Genomic DNA, 22663 nt, shown 5'->3' with positions numbered 1-22663 from the left:
TTAGCTCTGTGTCAGAAATAAATTTGGATAAAACCGCAAGCCTTCCACTGAGTCGTCTCGGCAAAGATGGCCCATCTTCTCTGCAAGAAGTAACCTAGAAATGAAGGGGAAAGAAAAAAAAACCTATAACAATTATCTGTCCATTCAGACACAAAAACACACTTGATAATGAAGCACAGGGTCCTATTTACCTTTCTTTGGCAAGAAGGACAGACATTCCCACAAGCTTAGCAAACTCTTCAGATGTTAAGGATCCCTTTTCTGAAACCTAACAGAAATACAGCAAAAAAATGTGACAATTTAGGAGCTGTGGGCAATAACCTAGGGAATGTCTACCAGTATACTTAGCAAATAATTTTCTGAAATTCCTACTGAAATCTAAAGAATATTCAATATAGAAGTAAATCTTCTTCACCAATGTTTAATTCTATAAAATTTGAAAGACGCAGAACAAATATATTGTTCTTGTTGTTATGTGCCATCGAGTCATACCCGACTCATAGCGACCCCTCCTTGAGTTTCCGAGGCAGTATCACTACAGAAGTAGATTGCCCAACCTTCCTTCTGAGGAGAACAAACATAGTAGAGGTTAAATGTGAAGATAAAGCCCTCTGTAATGTATCAAATGTTCAATAAACCCACTGCTGTAGAGTCAATTCCGAGTCAAAGCAACCTAACAGGACAGACTAGAACTGCCTCATAGGGTTTCTAAGGCTATAAATCTTTACAGAAGCAGACTGCCACATCTTTCTCATCTGGATGGTGGGCTCAAACCACTGACTTTCCAATTAGCAGCCAAACACGTTAACCACTGTGCCACCTGGACTCCAACAATGCACTAAACTGGAGCTTAAGAAGGAGTCCTGGTAGTACAATGGTTAAACACTTAGCTGTTAACCAAAAGATCGAGGTTTGGACCCTTCAGCAGCTCCAAGTTAGTTATCTCCTAGTTAGTGATCTGCTCCCATAAAGATTCGTACTACACTGCCATCAATTTGATTCCAACTCAGCAATCCTATGGGACAGAGTAGAGCTGCCCCATAGGATTTCCAAGGCTGTAAATCTTTATGGAAACAAACTATATCATTTTCCCACAGAGTAGCTGATGGGTTGGAACCACCAACCTCTCGGTTAGCAGCCATATGCTTTAACCACAGTGCTCCACAGGAAAGCCTATGGGCAGTTTTAGTCTGTCACATGGCATACAAATCTTATAAAAAGAACTACTCTATATATGAAAAGGAACATAGAACAAATTTAAGTGTGGGCATATTACATGGGCCAATGAAGGTATCTTATACAGATGCAGTAGAAATATTTAAAGTCTTAGGGTTTTCATCTAGTTTAAAACAAGAAGTATAATAAATGTGAGTTATTCAAACTACACAGACTTACCATAGAGACTACAAAGGCAATAATATTTCAAGTATCCTAATGAGTAATACTGGCAATTTGGCCACTAAAAAGTTATTTTTCATATTTTATAATGTTACTAATGTAAGTACTGAAAGAAAAAGTTCAGTTATGTGTAATATCCGTATTTGAAAAGTTAAAAAGCTATTCTCAACACTAAGCTTCAAATGAAATTTACTAGTTCTAATTCTCCTTATTTATGAAAGTTTAAGAGGGTGGTGCAACAGCAGGCACTGTTTCATTCTGTTATGTGTGAGGCCATCATGAGTCAGAGTTGACTCAACAGCTACTAACCAGCGTGCCGACAAGCAGAAGTTTCAAAAGAGCTTCCAAAGTATAATAATTTCAATATCTATTCATTGTTAATGAGAAACTGTTTTTAATTGGGTGTGTGAACATTACTTTCAGTAAAGTTAAATTCTAAAGGAAATCCTGTTTCTCAAGTTGCTAAGCATTCAAAGTCTTCGTGGCAAGTTCTGATGACTGGAGGAAACTGGGCTCGCATACCGTCTCTAGGGCCGAGGCTACCATTTCCTCTTCCCTGTGGGACTGAAGTTCAATCACCATGACGCCACTGTCAAAGACTCGGAGCCTGAAATGCAGATGGGAGAGCAGTGAATCATCTACAATCTTCAATCACGAAGGAGAAGCAAACACTTTTCACTTTCTCTTATGCCCATGTATGAGAGTATTATTAGCATAAAAACAACATTTAATCATAATGATCACAACCAACTATGGCAAAATTGAAAAACACATGAGTAAATAGTAAAATTAAGAACTAGCATCTGCACACTAAATGAAACATTTCTGGCTACTGTTTTTCACCTGGGGGTAAGAAAAATATATTTCACAGCTAAACATTCCCACCTTAAGTCTCCAGACACTGAATACCAAATCTGTAATGGAAGAGGTGTTGATTATTCTGACCTCATAGGAGAAGCCTACATTCTCATTTCACTGCTCCAAATCGACTAGGTCTGACTACTAGCCCCTTATGACACAGCGCTGATTAATAATGGAAGCCAGAACAATAGGGCCAAGTGACCACACACAGAATATAATTACAAATGGTCAATCTCTTGGCTCACCACACAGGATGGCAGACCTGGTGGGGCTTTTCTTTCTACCCTGAGCAGAATCGTGGTGACAGCTGGCAAACATCCTGTGGAGGTTCCTTTACCTGAGAGGTAATTTGAGTGCATCCAGCATCTTGCATGCATTCACTAAATCTTCTGGTGAGAGCAACTAATGGGGAAAAAAAAATCTAGTTATAATGGAAATTATAGACTGATGCTATATAATTTTAATGATCACTAAAACAGAGAAGAAATCAAAACATTACCACTTATCAAGGATCTTAGATGCCTTAGTCACTACAAGGTAAAAGGATTAACAAAGGAGCAAAAGACCTCGTTAATTTAAACTGTGCCATCCTACAGAAATATTATACAAGCTAAAAATTATTATTATTATACAATTTAAAAATTTTCTTGTAGACATTTAAAAAATAAAAACAAAGTGAAATTAACATATACACCCACACTGAATCATGTGTTGCTTAATGTCCATGATACATCTTGTCAAATAGGACAATGTTAAGTGATTTGGACATTGTGTAAACACCATATTATATACTTAGCAACCAAAAAGCAAAAATGTACTGCCATCAAATTTATCCCAACTCATAATGACCCTCATAGGGTTTCCAAGGCTTAAATCTTTACAGAAGCAGGCTGCCTCATCTTTCTCCCACAGAGCAGCAGGTAAGTTCAAACCACTGACCTTTTGGTTAGCAGCCTTACCACAGCACCGCCAGAGCTCCTATACTTAGCAACAGACACACCTAAATTGCAAGCAATAGCACTCACTGATTTTCCACCTTTGTATTGTTTAATAACCTTTTGATTTACTTCTAAATAGATACTTCTCTTTTGCCTCTTGCTGCTGCTATCACTAGCATTAGTTTTGCTGGGTTTGGGAGCCATGATATACTTCACAGAGATATTTTCAAAAGAAAGTAACAGAGAGATAATGCTACAACACTCAAAAGATGCACAATACACAAGATTAGAACCTGCTACCTACAAACTGAAGCTTATGCTATTACACAGGAAACTTTTTATTTGTAAGTACAGAAAGTTGACATTAAAATAACAATAGAAAGTATAGTACAGTAGAGACATAAGCAAGTAATATAGGCATTTATTATATGTATTATAGGTTATATATATCCTATACCATTATATGCCTGGCACCATAATTGCTTTGTATACAAAAGTCACAAGATACACATGTTGCCTGCAGGAAGCTGTTTGCTACATCTGGTTACATCTGCTATGTCCCATTTTCTGATTGGGATTTCTGGACTCTGTTATAATTCTACAGGACCAAGGATGTATATGTGGTTGGATGCTGCCCAAATGGACGTTATGTGGCACATGGCTACGTATACACACAAACACACACAAATATATAAATAATTTAACCTTACAGAACCAAAATGGTACCAATTCAACATATAATCAATATAAAAAACTATTAATGAAGTATTTTTTATATTAACTCTAAATCTAGTGTGTATTTTACACTTATAACACAGCTGAATTTGGATTAGTGATATTTCAATTTTGTAATCACTACGTAGATCTAGTAGCAGCTACGTTCAACAGCTCAGCCTTAGAACAACTGTGGTGGTGACAGGACACTGCTGCATTACACAGAACTGGGTTCTTGTTTTGGCTGTACTTCTTATGAGCTCTAGATCCTTAAGAAAATTACTTAACCTTTCTGTTCTTTGGTTTCATCATTTGTAAAAAGACAATACTACCACTCACCTTCTAGTGTAACTGGGAAAATTGAGATAATGCACACATGTTGAGTTCTGCACAATGTCTGGCATACAGTAAGTACTATAGTCCCAGTCACAATGATGATGATAATTGTTGTGATAATGGCTTTATCACAAAAAAATTAACCATTTGCATTTGTTTCTGGTTTCCTGACTATAAGTACTTTTTAAAAAGTACTTTAACTCTGTAAGGAAAGTTTGTTATTATCTGTTTTACACTGGAGGAAACAGCTTAGAGATCAAAGGACTTGACCATGTTTACTCAGAGAGAAACTAACAAACTAGGCTTTAAACTTAGGTCTTCTCATCCAAAAAACAGGGCTCCCTATAACTCTATCATACCGCAGCTCTCTGAGAAAATGCCTCCCCTCCACATTAACCATCTCATTTCCTGAAGCCGTGACTAGCAAAGTATTATAGCCATTGGAGTAAAACTCAAGTGGGCTGAGTTGGTCCTGTCCTAGGATACTAATGAAGGAGGAGGTGGAGGGGGCAGTGGCAGAGTTGGGCATGTCCAGGGATACTTTACTCTCTCTAATTTCAAGAGATATCATTTTGGATTTTAATTTCCCTTATATTTATTACATTGGGATTCAAAGGTGAAGACATTGCTAAAAAGCCCCAGGCTGATCACTTATAGGATTAAACAAATTGGGCCTTTCTAACAACATCTTGGGGAGCTCTGGTAGCGTAGTGCCTAAGACACTTGACTGCTAACCAGAAGGGTGGTGGTTCAAACCCACCAGCCACTCCTCAGAAGGAAGATGGGGCAATCTACTTCCGTAGTGATACTGCTTTGGAAACCCAAGGAGGGGTTGCTATGAGTCAGATCCAACTCGACGGCACACGACAACAACAACAACAACATCTTGTGGCATTTAAAATGTGCCTTAAGTATATAGTAGAGCTGACAAGGAACAAGGTTGTAGTCACTTCCTGGCCACAGCCAGCTACCCAGAGGGAGGGAGTAGTTGGACCTGTGGGCTCAGGACCATAGTCACAGGCAACATCGAGCTCAATCAGCATAACATACTACCCAAAACATTGTTCCACATCATTTTGGCGAGTAGTGATTGAGATCTTAACAGCTTGCAAGCAGCCATCTAGATGCAACAATGGGTCTCTCCTTGCCCAGAGCAAAGAAGAATGAAGAAAGCCAAAGATTCATGGAAACAATTACCAAGGGACTGGTACACCATGCGATCCTCAGCCTATATGACTATAAGACCAGAAGAACTAGATGGTGCTTGGCTACCACTGTCAACCACTTGGAGGGGGATCTACGTAGGAGATTCTGGATAGAGAGGGGGAAGAAATGTGGAACAAAACCCAAAATCATTTAAAAAAAAAAGGACCATGTTTGCTGGTCTGATAGAGCCTGGTGAAACCCCTGAGACTATAGACCCTAGCAGCCCTTCAGGTCTGGAAATCCAACTGTGTGGCTTCCAGCCAAACAAAAGACAGGCATATGAGATGAACATTTACATTAGGTAGATACATTCCTTGGAGAGATCAATCATAGGAGAATAGAAGGGCTATGTGTGCACAGGGTGACAGCTCAAGGGGCAAGAGTGCATGGGAGGGAAGGACACAGGAAAGAGGTGGCTATCGGGAGTAAGTGGGAGGAGAGCTGCTACATTGTGGGAGATTACAGTCAATGTCATGAGACAAAGTGTATATGAACTGCTGTATGGAAAATGAATTTGCTCTGTAAACTTTCACCCAAATCACAATAAACTTTTAAAAAAAAATGTGCCTTAAGTCTTTCATATCCCATGGTACACATAAAAAACAAAACCAAACTCACTGCCATCGAGTCAATTTTGACTCATATTGACCCCTCCTTGGGTTTCCAAGGCAGTATCACTATGGAAGTAGATTGCCCAATCTTCCTTCCGAGGAATGGCTGGTGGGTTTGAACCACCAGCCTTCTAGTTAGCAGTCAAATGCCTTAGGCATTACACCACCAGAGCTCCTCTCGTGGTACACATAAGTACCACTTATATTTTCTGCCTCTGGAGTTTCTAAGGAGGCTTTTTCCCCACATACAGTATGTGCTGGCATCAGGGTGGGAACTGTGTTAACTGCATAAAAGAGAAGGAAGTTCATCGGTGACATATTGCTTGTTTAGAGGTTATTGTATGAGGTGGTGCATCCTATAGAAGTGAGAGATTGTTTAAAATTTTTATCTCTGGGCTTCTGTACAATGAGATAAGGCTTATAATTATATTTACTGCTTCCTCTGTGTTATTGGGAAGGTGCAGTGTTCAGAATTAGAAAATATTCACATGAATACTTCTCTCCACACCTCCTCCTACCTATACTACCACCACAGTCCCTTGGGACACATCTGTCCCACATATTTATCAAAATCCATCATGCCTAACAAAACTTAAAAACACTCAATGATTCAGTATGCATTCACTTAGTGAAAAACATTACATCTACAAAATCTTACAAACAAAAAGTTTGGTAGTGAAAGGGCTTGCAGAATTGTTGAACTGCCACATTGTTAAATATCACATTCTCAGGCTGACTGTACTAAGAAAAAAATGAGATGTCTTGTACACATAATAATCTACATTTGATACTGTTACATACACACACTCATACATGTTTATTTTAATCATTTGGATGAAATAGTTAAGATAGTCATTCAATCATTCAACAATTATTTATCAATCATTTTTAGGTTACAAACTATTATTCTAGATACAGTAAAAACACAGAGATAAATCATGTAATAATTCTTCCCTTGAGAAGCTAGGAGTTTACTGAAGGAAATAAGAAGATATGCATTTTAATAACCACACCCCACTGCCTTCGAGTTGATTCTGAGTCATGTGACTCATGTTACAGAGTAGAACTGCACCATAGGGTTTCTTTAGCTGTAATCTTCACAAAAGTAGATCACCAGGCCTTTTTTCCACAGTGCCTCTGGGCAAATTCAAACCACCAACCTTCAGGTTCACAGTCAAGTACAAACCATCTATACTACCCAAAGACCTTCTTAGTAACTATGTTGGTGTTGTTGTGAAGTGCAGCCAAGATGGTTCCGACTCAACTACTCTATATACAACAGAATGAAACACTGCCTAGTCCTGCACAATCCTAACAACTGCTGTCATGTTTGAGCCCATAATTGCAGCCAGTGTGTCAATCCATCTCATTGAAGGTCTTTTTTTTGCCAACCCTCTACTTTACCAAGTATGATGTCCTTCTCTAGGGACTGGTGTCTCTTGACAACATGTCCAAAGTGTGTGAGATGAAGTCTTGCCATCACCACTTCTATGGAGTATCCTGGCTGTACTTCTTCTAACACAGGTTTGTTCAGTCTTCTGGCAGTCCATAGTATATTTAATATTCTTCATCAATACGTAGATTCAAATGAATCAATTCTTCAATCTTCCTTATTCATTGTCCAGCTTTCACATGCATATGATTCAGCTGAAAATACCATGGCTTGGATTAGGTGCACCTTAGTCTTCAAAATGACATCTTTGTTTTAACACTTTAAAGCAATCTTTGATAGATTTGCCCAATGAAATATGTTGTTTGGTTTCTTAACGGTGCTAGCATGGGTTTTGATAGTGGATCCCAAAAAAATCCTTGACAACTTCTTTTTTTTTTTTTTTTATCTTTTTTTTCTTTATCATGATGTTGCTTATTGGTCTAGTTGTGAGGATTTTTGTTTTATGTTGAGGTGTTATCTATACTGCAGGCTGTAGTCTTTGATCTTCATCAGTAAATACTTCAAGTCTTCTTCACTTTCAGCAAGCAAGATTGTGTCATCTGCATATCATAGGTTGTTAATGCGTCTTCCTCCAACCCTGACCCCACATTCTTCTTAATATAGGACCCCCCCAAAAAAAATCCACTGCCATTGAGTCGATTCGGACTCAACCCTCTTTGGGTTTCCGAGGCAGTAAATCTTTACAGAAGTAAATTGCCCAGTGTTGCTTCCGCTGAGTGGCTGGTGGGTTTGAACCATCAACCTTCTCAGGTGCCTTAGGCACTGTGCTACCAGAGCTCCTAATACAGTCCAGCTTCTCAGATTATTTGTTCAGCATACAGTATGAGTAAGCATGGTGAAAAGATACAACTCTGACACACACCCTTACTGATTTTAAATGACACAGTATCCCCTAGTTCTGTTCTAAGAACTGCTTCTTGGTCTATGTACACATTGCTCATGAGCATAATTAAGTGTTCTGGAATTCTCTTTCTTTGCAATGTTATCCATAATTTGTTATGATCCACACAGTTGAATGCCTTTGCATGAGCAATAAAACACAGGTAAACATCTTTCTAGTATTCTCAGCTTTCAGCCAAGATCCATCTGATATCAGCAATGGTATCTCTTGATCCATATCCTCTTCTGAATCAGTCTTGAACTTCTGGCAGTTCCCTGTGAATGCAGTGCTGCAATTATACAGTCTAGTAAAAATGGTGGAAGAAACAGGCTGAGAGACAGACTGGCACAGTACTGTGACATTCAAAAGAGGGAGAGAATATTTGTAGCTATCTTTCTAAAAGGGGTAGTATTTCAGCAGGATCCTAAGATTTGGACATACAGATGTGGGGAAAGGACAGTGACACAGAAAGAATTATACAAATAAATGCAAAGAAGTATGAAAGTACAGGATCACTACAGAAAGTAACAAGTAACTATGTGAGCTGAAATAAAGGAAAAAATGAGAGTTTAGAAAAGTAAGTTGCAAGACAACCACAGAAAGCAATAAAGGCTAGATTAAGGGGTGTGGAGTTATTCTGTAGCCAGTGAAGACCTACTGAGAGTGTTTGAGATTGATTAGAACCATGCTTTAAGAACAATCTGATGGCAGTGTAAGACTCACTGGAGAAGAGAGTGACTGGGAGGATTACAAAAACAAAAAGGAGAAAAATGGGCACAATAGAAGAGTTGGCTTGGTGGAGAAAATGGGGGTATAAGTATCCTGTGGCCACTGTAACAAATTACCATGAACTAGGTGATTGACAACAACAGGAAGACTCATATACTCATTCTCTCTACCAAACCATGCTGCCTCTGAAGGCAGGATGGGAAAGTGAGAGAATCCTTCCTTGGCTCTCTCCAACTTCTGGTGATTCCTGGTAATCCTTAGTGTTCCTTGGCTTATAAATCCATCCTTATAATCTGCCTCTAGCATCCATGGCATTCTCCCTGTGTGTTTTTGTGTCATTTCTCTTCTTAAAAGGATACCAGTATGACCCCAGCAGCTCTACTGGCATAGTGCCTAAGGCATGTGACTGCTAACCAGAAGCAGTCTGGTTCAAACCCACCAGCCACTGCTCAGAAGGAAGGTTGGGCAATCTACTTCCATAGTGATCCCACCTTGGAAACCCAAGGAGGGATCGCTATGAGTCAGATCTGACTCGACGGCAGTGAGCTAGTATGACCCCAGATGAACCAATTATACTCGCAAAGACCCTATTTGCAAATGAGGCCCTGCAGTGTAGTAAATTATTTTGTGTGGCTTTTCTACCCATAAGTCTTTGTAAACTTCAAGGCGGGATTTGCTATGAGCAACTGAGGAGCTCCTGATTGCTGAAGGTGTCCACCTGGAGTATTTCTGTTGGGAGTGGCACAAAACAATGTTCTGGGAGGTGCCCACTCTCTCTCAGGTGCTTAGAGTTCTGATGCTATAATTGGCTAGTTTGACCACCCGGCGGGCTCTTAAGGAGAACCTCCTGGAGGCAGAACTCGCTCTGACTGCTGGTGGAGGAAGACATGCTGCCAAAAGAGACACGCGTTCCTGAAGGAGACACGTGCTGCTGGGAGAGAGACGCAAGAGACACGCATTGCTGAGTGAGACACCAAGGGACCAGCACTGCTGGGAAAGAGACTGTGAGAGACTCTTGGCTGAGGGACGGTGGGCTGGGAGAGAGACTGAGCGTTCTTCCTGAACTTGAGTTATAGCCTGGTGCTTCCCTAATAAACCCTGTAATCTGTGAGTTCTGTGTGGCCACTGCAGCGAATTATCGAACCCAGGAGAGAGGTGGTGGGTGCTTTGGGAGGAACAGTTGGTGAAAGGGCTGGAGGGAGGCAGCATGTTTGGCCTTGCAGTAATAGGCCTTGGGCTACTGCTGGTAATCCTTTCTTCCTCTTGTGAGATTAGAGGAGGTCATGTGGCCTCCTTGCCGTTTTTGCAGGCCCCATTCTGAAATTCCAGGTGGAGATGAATTTTGGGGACACTATTCAGTCCAACACAACAAGAAATTCAGCTTGAGCTGTGGCAGAGTGCTCAGAGCTGAGTCGCACAAGAGGCATGAGAGTAACGAGCCAGCCTACCCTAGAGCAGAATCCCTGTCAAACCAGTCTCCTGGTGTGGCCTTTGATATTATTTAATATTTCTAAATCTCAATTTCCTCAAATTAGCCCCTTAATGGGGTAGTACCTTATTGAGTTATTGGAAGAATGAGATAAAACATGTGGCATGCTTGGAAGAGTGCCTGACAGAGTGTACATATTCATTGACAGCAGTTATCACAATAACTCAAATAAAAGCACAGAGCAGGGACGCAGGTGACGGCTGGAAAGGTACATGTGAGAGTCATTTGCATAGAGGTAACTGCTGACACCATAAAACTGACGACTGGGGCTCACAGAGTACCTAGACAGAAGCTTGGAGGCAAAGGATATCTGGGTGTGAAGGGGCAATGAGAGCTGAAGGATAACCACTGCTGATAAAAAACCAAAGGAGCAGGCGGCTCCCCCTCTGCCCTACGTACACGGCAACCTGTATCCAACCAAGTCAACTCCGTGTACAGTTAACTATTATAAAGAAAGGGCCTCATGCAAACCTTACTCATCACAACACAAACACAGAATATTAGAACTGAAAGGTATCACTCAGTCCAAACTCTTCTTTATAAGGTAAGAAAACTGAGTGCCAGAAAGGTTAAGTAAGCTGCTCAAGGTCACTTAGCAAATTACTGGCAAGACTAGGCACCGAATCTATGTCTTGCATCCCTGGGCAGTAGGTACTCTTTTCACTGAACCACACTGCTTCTCAAAATAGCTTTGATATTCACACCCCTTCCTCAAATTGTATTCACTGCAGGGGAATCTGTATCATATCAAACAAGTCTATTTTTTTAAAAGAATCTCTAAATGTTCTATTCTTACTTCCATTCCTCGAGCGCGGTTTACTAAACAGTACACCTCTGTAAGGGACATTATTCCCCCTCGCTCCTGTTAAAATATAAAATAAAAAAGTATGTTATAATTTACACCAGTTAGTATTTCTCAACAGAAATCATAATGAGAATGAAATCAGAAATTACATTACTTAAAGGCTATTAAAACCTGTATTTACACACAAAGAAATCTATTCAGATACCATAAGACATTTCAAATCCAATATTTAGACTGTAATATCATTACTATTTAATAATTACTTAAATGGTCACAATGAAAAGAGAAGCTCTATACCATGCTTCAAAAAGTATATTTAATTTTTTAAGTTATTCAAATTCATAAATGAAGAAGACTTATAGAACTAAGTAAGAATGTCACCATTTACAATTCCTAATGAAAAATAAATCTAGGTAATGATTGACATAGCATTCATAAATTGCAAATCAACCAACTGTTATGTACCCTGATCTGAGCAAACCAACTGTAAGAGAAAATGTGAACAATAACTAGGTATTAAGAAAATTTCATTTTTAGGTCTGAAAACGGGATAACAGTTGTATTCAAGGAGTCTATTTTTTATAACTATGTACTGAAATATATATATAGAGAAATATATAGAGAGAAAATGATGACATGTCTGGGATTTGCTTGAAAATAATTATGAGTGGAGGCTGGTTAGCAGCTGAAGCTGGATGATGGGCACATAAGGATTCATTCTACTATTTTGGTGTATGTTTCAGATATTTCCTAATAAAAGTACTTCAATAAACTTTTGATTGCTTGAATAAAGTTAGACAAGAATATAAATTTGTAATATGAAATTACCATAGTATACTATGTATTAAGCATGTTGTTGTTATTGTTAGGTGCCATCGAGGCCCTTCCAACTCACAGTGACCCTGTGTACAACAAAATGAAAACACTTCCTGGTCCTGCACCATCCTCACAACCCTTGATATGCTTGAGCTCACTGTTGCAGCCACTGTGTCGACCTATCTTGTTGAGAGTCTTCCTCTTTTTACTGCCCATCTACTTTACCGAGCACGATACCTTTCTTCAGGGACTGGTCCCTCCCCTTCAACATGATGAAGTACAAGAGTTAAAGAAGTCTCGCCATCCTCCCTTCTAAGGAGCATTCCAGCTGTACTTCAACTAAGACAGATTTATTCGCTCTTCTGACAGTCCATCCTTCTCTCTCTCTCACTGCCATTGAGTGGGATCCAACTCATAGCGACCCCTCCTTGGGTTTCCAAGACGGTATCGCTGCGGAAGTACGTTGCCCAATCTTCTTCTGAGGAGTGGCTGGTGGGTTTGAACTGCCAGCCTTCTAGTTAGCAGTCAACTGCCTTAGGCACTACACCACCAGAGCCCCTTGACAGTGCATAAGATATTAAATATTCTTTTGCCAATGCCACAATTCAACACATCAATTCTTCTGCAGTCTTCCTTATTTATTGTCTGGCTTTCACATGCACATGAGGCTATTGAAAAGACCAGGACTTGGGTCAGGTGCACCTTAGTTTTCAAAGTAACAGCTTTGCTCTTTAACACTTTAAAGAGGACTTTTGCAGCAGATTTGCCTAATGCAATACGTCATTTGATTTCTTGACTGCTGCTTCTACAGGTAGTGAAGTGAATCCAAGTACAATGAAATCCTTGACAACTTCAATCTTTTCTCCATTTGTCATGACATAACTTACTGGACCAGTTGTGAGGACTTTTGTTTTCTTTATACTGAGGCTTAATCCATACTACAGACTGTAGACTTTGATCTTTATCAGTAAGTACTTCAAGTCTTCTCACTTTCAGCAAACAAGTTGTGTCATCTGCATCTCACAGGTTGTTAATGAGTCTTTCTCCAATCCTGATGCTGCCTTCTTCATCATATAGTACAGCTTCTCAGATTATTTGCTCAGCACACAGACCAAGTAAGTACAGTGAAAGGATACAACTCTGACGTACACCTTTCCTGATTTTAAACCACCAGTATCACCTTGTACTGTTCAAGCAACTGCCTCTTGGTCTATGTACAGGATACTCATGAACACAATTAAGTGCTCCGGAATTCCCATTCTTTGCAATGTTATCCATAATGTGTCACAATCCATACAACTGAAGGTCTTTGCATAGTCAATAAAACACAGGTAAACGTCTTTCTGATATTCTCTGCTTTCAGCCAAGATCCATCTGACATCAGCAATGATATCCCTCATTCCACGTCCTTTTTTGAATCTAGCTTGGCTTTCTATCTACTACTGCAATGGTTCTTTAATTATTTTCAGCAAAATTTTGCTTGTGTGTGATATTAATGATACTGTTCAATAATTTCTGTGTCCTTTCTTTAGAATGGACACAAATATGGGTATCTTCCAGTTGGTTCACCAGCTAGCTGTCTTCCAAACTTCTTGGCATAGACAAGTGAGTGCCTCCAGCATTACATCCATTTGTTGAAACATCTCAATAGATATTCTATCAATTCCTGGAACCTTGTTTTGCTCCAATGCCTTCAATGCAGCTTGGACTTCTACCTTTAATACCATATGTACCTTGTGAAATGGCTGAACGTTGAGCAATACAGTTGACTCTGTGTACTTCTTCCAACTTCTTTTGATGCTTCCTGTGTTGTTCAGTATTTTGCCCATAGATTCTTTCAACATTGCAACTCAAAGCTTGAAGTTTTTCTTCAATTCTTTCAGCTTGAAATATGCCAACTGTGTTCTTCCCTTTTGGCTTTTTAACTCCAGGTCATTGAGCATTTCATTATACTACTTTATTTTGTCTTCTTGAGCCACCCTTTCAAATCTTCTGTTCAGCTCTTTTACTTCAGCATTTCTTCCATTCATTTTAGCTCTCTGTGCAAGATCAAGTTCAGTCTCTTCTGACATTCACTTGGTCTTTTCTTGCTTTCCTATCTTCTTAGTAACCTTTTGCTTTCTTCATGTAAGATATTCTTGATGTCATCCCACAACTTGTCTGGTCTTCAGTCACTGGTGTCTAATCCATCAAATCTACTCTTCAGATCATCTCTAAATTCAGGTAGGATTATAAATAAGGTCATATTTTAGCTCTGGTGTATTTGTTTTAATTTTCTTCAACTTCAATTTGCATTAAGAGCAACTGATGGTCTGTCCATAGACCTTATTCTGACTGATGGTACTGAGCTTCTCCATCACCTCTTTCCACAAATGTATTCAGTTTGATTCCTGTGTATTCCATATGGTGAGGTTCACACATAGAGTTGCCAATTATGTTCTTGAAAAAAAGGTATTTGCAGTGAGTAAGTCACTGATCTTACAAAATTCTAACATGTGATTTCCAGAGTTGTTTCTATCACCAAGGCCAAATTTTCCAATTACCAGTCCTTCTTTGTTCCAACTTTCGCATTCCAATCACCAGAAATTATCACACATCTTGATTGTATGTTTGACCAATTTCAGATTCCAGAAGTTGGTAAAATCTTTCATTTCTTCATCTTTGGCTGTAGTGGTTGGTACATAAATTTGAAAACAGTCAAAAAGAAATACATCTACATAACCTAGGGACAAAGCTGAAGGTCCTATTTTACGACATAAATACACAAACATAAAATTTTAAATGGACAAACAACAGAAGATAAAACTAGATAACCGAGACCTACTAAAAATCAAATACTTACTCTCATCAAAAGATTTTACCAAAAGAAAATCTACACAAAGGGAAAAAAACTTTAGCAATGACTCATCTGCCAAGGGTCTAATTTCCAAAATTTATACAAAACTTCAACATTTCGACAACAAAAAAACAAACAATCCAATCAAAAAATGGGCAAAGGATATGAACATACCCTTCACCAAAGTTGCTCAGGTAAGCAACAAACATATGAGGAGATGCTCGCAATCATTAGGCATTAGATGATGCAAATCAAAAGTACAATGACACACCATTTTCCCCTGCAAAAATGGCAATGATCACAAAAACAGAGAATAACAAATGCTGGCAAGGTTGTGGAAAAACTGAACTCTTATACACCACTGGTGTAAAGATGATACAATCACTATGGAAAACGGTATGGTGTTTTTCCCAAAAAGCTAGAAATGGAAATACCATACAATCCAGCAATCCCACTCTTAAGAATATACCCTAGAGAAGTAAGAGCAGTGACACAAATAGACATAGGCACACCCATGTTCACTGCAGCATTATGCACAACAGCAAAAAGACAGAAACAATCCAAGTGTCCATCAACAGATGAACGGATAAACGAAATGTGGTAAGCACATACAATGGAATACTAGGTAACAATAAAGAATAATGAGCCTGTGAAACATGAATAAATCTGAAGGACATCATGCTGAGTGAAAAAAATCACAGAAAAATAAATATTATATGATACCACTTTATTAAAAGAGTAGGTTTACACACAGAAAGCAACATTCTTTGATGATTATCAGGAATGGGAGATAGTACACGTGTTATTTCTGGTGAAGGGAAAAGTAATACACAATATGGAAGAAGTTAGCACAATATTACCAGTGTAAATGAAGACAGAGAGGGACACAAGAATAAAGGACAATGGCAGTAAATGCGGTAACACATACAATTCTGCATCAACAATACTACCAACCAAAAACTTGTGAGTGGCTACATAAGTAGATATGTATGCTATATATGTGTGGGAGGGTATATGGGAATACATGTGTATGCATATATAGGTACAGTTGTGGACATTTGTATATACATATTTCTATGTGTTTCATATATATTCATATATGTAATAGAGCACATAGGGGGCACCATTATGGAAACATCTTAGACATATTAAAAAAGCTCATGGGACTGAATTTTCTAAGGACATAATCTTAGGGAACACCTAGGTCAACTGGCATAACATAGTTCATAAAGATAATGTTCCACACCTAGTTTGTTGAGTAGCAACTAGAGTCTTAAAAGCTTCGAACAGACATCTAAGATACAAGGTTTGGTCTCTTCCCATCTAGAGCAAAGGCAAGTAAAGGAAACTCAAAGACTCAAGGAAGTAATTATAATTAGTCCACAGGACTAATGGCCCACTAATGAACCACAGCCTCCTCTAGCCTGGGACAAGAACAATTACACGGTATCCGGCTACCACTAATGACCACCCTAACTAGGTACACAATAGAAGGTCTTTGTTAGAATAGGAGAAGAATGTCTGAAAAAACTCAAATTCATAAAAAAGACCAGACTTACGGGACCAATAGAGACTGGAGGACCCTGAGACTATTGCCCTAAGACACCCTTTTAACCTGGAACTGAAGCCACTCCTTTCAGTCAAATAATATATTGGCATATAAAATAAATAATAACACCCTGAGGAGTGTGCTCCTTATAAAAATCAACTATATAAGACCAAATGATTAACATTTGCCCAAAAGCAAAGATGAGACGGGAAGGAAGGGCAGGGACACTGGAGGTATGGAAATGGGGAAGGCAGGATGGAAAAGAGGATAGTACTGATGTAATGGGGACAGCAACTAATGTCATAGAACAAACCGTGCATAAATTATTGAATGGAAAACTAACATGCTATGTAAACTTCACTGAAAATACAAAATATTCAAAAAAAATCTACAGCTGTTAGAAATTTTACACACACACACACACACACACAATACAAATACATATATCAAATACCCAAACCAAATTCAATGCCATCCAGTCATTTCTGACTCACAGCGACCCCCACTGGGATTCCGAGGCTGTAAATCTTTATGGAAGTATATCACCCAGTCTTCGTTCCATGGAGCAGCTGGTGGGTTTGAACCGCTGACCTTCTGGTTAGCAGTCAAGTGCCTTATCCACTACACCACCAGAGTTCCTACCAAATACATTTATTAAAAAAACCAAACCAGTTGCCAACAAGTCAATTCTGACTCATTGTGACCCCATGTGTTTCAGAGTAGAATTGTGTCCCACAGGGTTTTCAATAGCTGTGATCTTTCTAAAGGAGATTGCTAGGCCTATCTTCTGAGACACCTCAGGTTGGATTTGAACCACTTTCAATTAATAGCTAAGCGTTTAACTGCTTGTGCCACCCAGAGACTCCATATCTATATAAATAGATAGATCATATATTTCCTTCTGAAAGTAAGAAGTAAGAAAAACTTCGTATCAGATAGAGTTAGGAAGTTACAACTATCTAAAGTGGAAGTTGAAAACATTTAGATTATTGTCAAATCATTAATAAGTGCAATGAAATAATTTAATATATCTGAAAGAAAAATTAACATGTCAGTTGAACAGTAAGCACATTATAAAAGGAGTAATGTTCGTGTACATTTCTTATGACATTCAAACAGTTTAACACAGTATTAAAAGAACATTTTTTAGGTTTGCTTATTACCTCTAAAGGCACCTGCAATATTCCAACCAGCTGTTTGGCCAGCTGCATGTGGTACTGTGTGCCTGAGCCGTAGGTTTCCCTGGTAACTGGGTTAGCTATTCCCATGCTCAGCAAGTAGGATTTAAACCTGATGGTCTATAAGACAGGAGATATAAAATTTAAAAAAAAAAAAAAGACAGGAAATAATGCAGAAAAAGACTATGAAGAATTAGTCCTCCCATCCCCCAACATTTCAAATCCTTCAATCAAAAATTTAATTCTACTTAATACTTCTATATTTACTCATTTCTTGTATTCTGCTGTGAACTATGAGGAAGCAGGTTTGTAGTCGTTCCTTGCATATATCTAATTATTATTCTTCCTTTTACTATCTTGGCATCTCATACTCCATTGACCTCACAAGTTTTGGTACCAGAGATTTAGGTAACAACTATGCTATATATAATGATACAACCCAAAACTTAGAAAGGAAAATGGCTGTGATCAGACTGTAGACAAATTTAATGAAAGAAATATTAAAACCTATAGATATGTATAAAACAGCTACCTCTTATACATTTCAGTATCTGTTTCCTATACTCCCTTTAACCCTACTAGACCTTAACAAAGTTTATATGCTTTAAAGACTTTGTCTTTAGCACTTTCACTTATCTTCAAGTCCTAAAAGAAATAAAACTCAGTAAGAAAGAAAACTGGTAAACCACCAAAACATCATTGTATTATTTATGTAACCTAGTTGCTCAGGCCTTAAAAAACCAACCTATTTACCTCATCTTCTGTGATGTCACCTTGTTTGTCTTTAATTTTATTAGCAATTGACTTTGATAACTCCACCATTTCCTTAGCCTGTCAAGAAAAAAGCAAAAACCTCTCTATAAAACTAATGTTCCCAAAGTGTCTGCTAACAAAATATATTTTCAAAATGTATCATCATTGGTATGAATTTAGTGGTACCTTGATCATGAGCTTGCTGAGGTCTTCAAAGGCCTGAAATGAGAAATTATTTTTTGTTAAAATTGGCCTTAAGGTTTGAAATGTTTTAGAGCAATGAAGCACTCTCTATTTTATTCTCTATGAAAAAATTTATGAAAATTTCTTACAAATACCAACTTATTTATATAAACAATTATCTAAGAACGTTGCTGTTATTGTGTGCCTGTGAGTCAATTCTGACTACAATGATCCTTTAGGACAGAGTAGAACTGCCCTGTAGCAATTTCTAGGCCATAATCTTTATAGGAGCTGAATGCCAGGTCTTTCCCCATTGTGAAGAAGATGGTGGGTTCAAACTGCTCACCTGTCTTTTGGTTAGCAACATTTAATAATTGTGCCACTAGGATGCCTATCCAAGTAATAAATCTACCTCACTGTAATAATTCAGTTTCTAAATTTCCCAAAACAAACTGGGGAAAAAAAAAAAAACTTTAAATTTTCCAAGAGAAAATAGTTATTATTGATCAAACAAATAAAAAGTAACATCAGTAATAGCTCAGAAAATATTTACTGTTCTTTGACACAAGTAAGAAATTTGTCACTGGTTTTTCCCAAAATCATTTCCTGACAGGAGGTCAGGACTCAAAGGCACTGCACAGCTTTCCTGGCTGAAATGACAACATGCAGCTGCAGGAGCACTCCTTTGGGCACAACAATTTTGGCTTTAATAGCAGGTGTGATTTAACTGATGTAATAAAACCTCAACCTCTGAATAAGAATAGATTATACTTGCAGTTTTGAGTATAGTGGATATTACCAAAGGCAAACATTCAGACACTACCAAAAATTAAATAAAATCCCCCAATTATTTCATTTACTACAGAGACTTTTCACTTCAAAGATCTCTTCAAATTTAATCAGACATATTTATAATGAACTATGTCAAGTTACTGAAAATATACCTCCAGTGCAGACTATCGTATGTCCAAATATCCTAAGTTTATCTTCTGGAGTATGGATGTTATGTTTAAAATTAAGCACCTTGTCTTTAATCGAAAAGTCTTTCAGTCTACATATAATAGGGGCAAACAGTCTCTGATCAGCTTATGCCCATCTTAATTACTTGCAGGAAAGTATGCCCCATCTGCCAAAGGATTTTGCTAAAAGAATAGAGTGTTGTATAAGATTCTTATGGCCGATTCACTGAAAACAAAGGGGAATGTGCACACACCTAACAGGAATTTCCTCCGATAAACAAAGGGCTTAACCATGGGATTCTTATCAGCAACACACAGCAGATGCAGGAAACCTTTTGTGAGAAACTCTGGGCACCAGCCCTGAACCTAATTCAATTCTAACATTCAAACTAAGGGCAAATCACATACCACCCTAGTTCCCAAAACTAAAGGACACAAACATTTTACACACTTATATTATTACTTCTAATGTACAAAATATTACTAGATTTCTTTTACCTATATAAAAAACTAATAAAACACTCTAAAAATTTAAATGGTAAATGACTTTAATGTATTATTTTCATAGAAATAAATGCCAAAAGGAATCTATAGAGAATGCATAAATTAGCCCTTATAGCTTATAAGTAGAGTTAATAAGATTTAGTGTCTTAAAGATCTATAGAGTATTTTAAGTAAACACAAAACAAAAGCAAAAGCATCCTTATTTCTATCCTAAGATTTGGAATCAAGTGTCCACAAAAACAGGTGGAGAAACTACCTACAATAAAAATAAAAGTAATAAATGTGCAAATGCAAAATAGATGCATATATTCACTCATTACTTTTTCTGCCACTTTGTAGAACTTCCTATGCCTCTGTCATGTCCATAGTCAAATCTCCACTCTAATTTTGAGGAAAACAGGATCTGCTTTTAAACCACAAAGTATCATCTTAAGCTAACCGATAGCATTCTTACTGCCAGTCATTGCATTAGTTATTAGCTTCAGTAAACGTTAATATATTCTTGGATTTTCTGTTGCAGTATTCTTGATTCTGTGCATTTGCATATTCTGTTCCCCCTATCTAGGCCCCTTTTGGCCCTACAGGTTGCATGCTAGCACCTGCTCCTCTTTCAGACCTTAACATCAATGTTACTTCTGTGAACAAGCCTTCCCTGACCCCCAGAGAAGTCAGAAGGCATTTTAAGTATTCCCACAGCACGCCGTATTTCCCAAATGGGGCATTTCTCACACTCTGGATAATGCCTGTTTGCTTGCCTGTGTCTGACATATTACAACAGTACCCATAGCATCTGGTGCAGGGCCTGGCACACAGTATAGAGCAAGAACTATTTGCTAAATAAACCAGTGATCTGCATGACAGAGCAGATGGCCTGTAAAGAATCTTTTGAAAACTGCACTTCCATAAAAAGTAGACTAAAACATAATGACTTATAAATAAGAAAACAGTATTTTGAACATAACACCAGGTTAGTATGGGAACATACCAAAACAGGGATACAAATGATGCAAAATGAGCTCTGTTCCATGCCCTCTCCAGAAGTACTAACACAGAAAGGATGACAATGAAAGGCACTGAAAGAGGACAGGGAGAGTATCTTCTCCCTGAGCTGGCTGGCAACTGAGTGGCTATGATGTGGTGAACTGCACACCTGCCTGCAAATTAGAGTAGCCACTTCTTATCTCTGGTTCCAATTACTTTTCTGGATAATAAGAACCCTTCTAGTGCTAAAATGTGGCAATTTTATGGCTCTGCTGCTCCTGGATGTGGAATTTCCTAACCTATACAGCATTTCTCAATTTCCCAATGCTTTCTCAGTTCAGACATGGATATATTAACACTTGATTGATTGGACAAATTATAATTTAAGGTATACAAACCTCTTAAAAATATCAGGTAAGCAGTCAGACATAGCTTTTTAAGGTATTCTGGCTGTTTTGTTGATTCTTCATCCCAGTGCCCAGCACAGTGCCAGGGTACATAGTATGGGTTCAATAAATATTTGATGAATGATGACATGAGTTTGGAACTGCACTGGCACGAGCTTACTCCTTAACCTCTCAAGACCTCAATTTCCTCAACTGCAAAACAAGGGTTACTTTACCACTAAAATTTCTCCCACCTCCTAAATGTTAACCACAGGATGAGTTAGCAAAAAGAAGACATCAGTAAGTAAAAATTAAGTAATAATATAATTAATATAATAGTAAGTAATAACACTCTTAATTAAATGATCTTTCCATTTTAACTGTAGAAATGATGCACACAAATGCTAAAAGCAAGATTGCTAAAGAGGAAACATATTCTTTATGATAATAATAGCTAAGTTATTGAGCAACTACTATACTTGGCATTATCAAGCCACTTCACATATATTTATCTTCACAACCACCCTGTCAGTATAATCATCTTTACTTTCTTGAATTAAAAACTGAGACACTATGAATTAAAAACTTAACTGACAGAAGTTAAGAAACTTTTCAAAAGTCATACTGATGGAGACAGAGGGTTCTGGAAAGATGATAGCTCTGGCAGCATAGTTTTTTTACTCTCTCCAAATACCAACATAAAAATAGACAGGGAAACTAGATGGCAAAGCCAAAAACTGATAGACAACATATACTACAAATCTAAAAGAAAACATATCCACAGAAACCCCAAAATGTAAGCAGGCAGGGGCAAACCCCCTAGAGCAGTAAGGCCTGCATGACAGCAGCATCTAGGCAGAAGAAAGAAAAGGGAGGCAACAGGGTGATTGACAGACATAAGAATAAGAGAATTTCAAAAGAGCTAATAGGTATTCAAGGAGCTCCGGTGGCGTAGTGCCTAAGGCACTTGACTGCTCACCAGAAGGCTGGCAGTTCAAATCCACCAGCCACTCCTCGGAAGGAAGTTGGGCAATCCTACTTCCGTAGTGATACTGCCTCAGAAACCCAAGGAGGGGTCGCTATGAGTCGGGGCCAACT

At 38.3% G+C, this 22663-nt stretch overlaps 1 protein-coding gene across 1 annotated transcript in view; it reads right to left on the bottom strand.

The window, feature by feature from the left end:
* Window positions 1-22663, bottom strand: part of VPS36 (vacuolar protein sorting 36 homolog) — a 92112-nt gene continuing 69449 nt past the window's right edge. The window contains exons 7-14 of the mRNA XM_007945236.2: window positions 18739-18771; window positions 18553-18630; window positions 17785-17919; window positions 11412-11477; window positions 2597-2661; window positions 1921-2005; window positions 192-268; window positions 1-94 (exon numbers count right to left, since the gene is read on the bottom strand). Of these exons, the coding sequence (XP_007943427.1) occupies window positions 1-94; window positions 192-268; window positions 1921-2005; window positions 2597-2661; window positions 11412-11477; window positions 17785-17919; window positions 18553-18630; window positions 18739-18771 (633 nt within the window). The remainder of the gene's footprint in view (window positions 95-191; window positions 269-1920; window positions 2006-2596; window positions 2662-11411; window positions 11478-17784; window positions 17920-18552; window positions 18631-18738; window positions 18772-22663) is intronic.

This window comes from Orycteropus afer, unplaced genomic scaffold (genome assembly GCF_000298275.1).
Source record: "Orycteropus afer afer isolate SDZICR_OR568_19922 unplaced genomic scaffold, OryAfe1.0 scaffold00134, whole genome shotgun sequence".
Classification (NCBI taxonomy): Eukaryota; Metazoa; Chordata; class Mammalia; order Tubulidentata; family Orycteropodidae; genus Orycteropus; species Orycteropus afer.
Note: the sequence above shows the minus strand (reverse complement) of the source record. Positions and strands in the feature narration are given on the sequence as shown.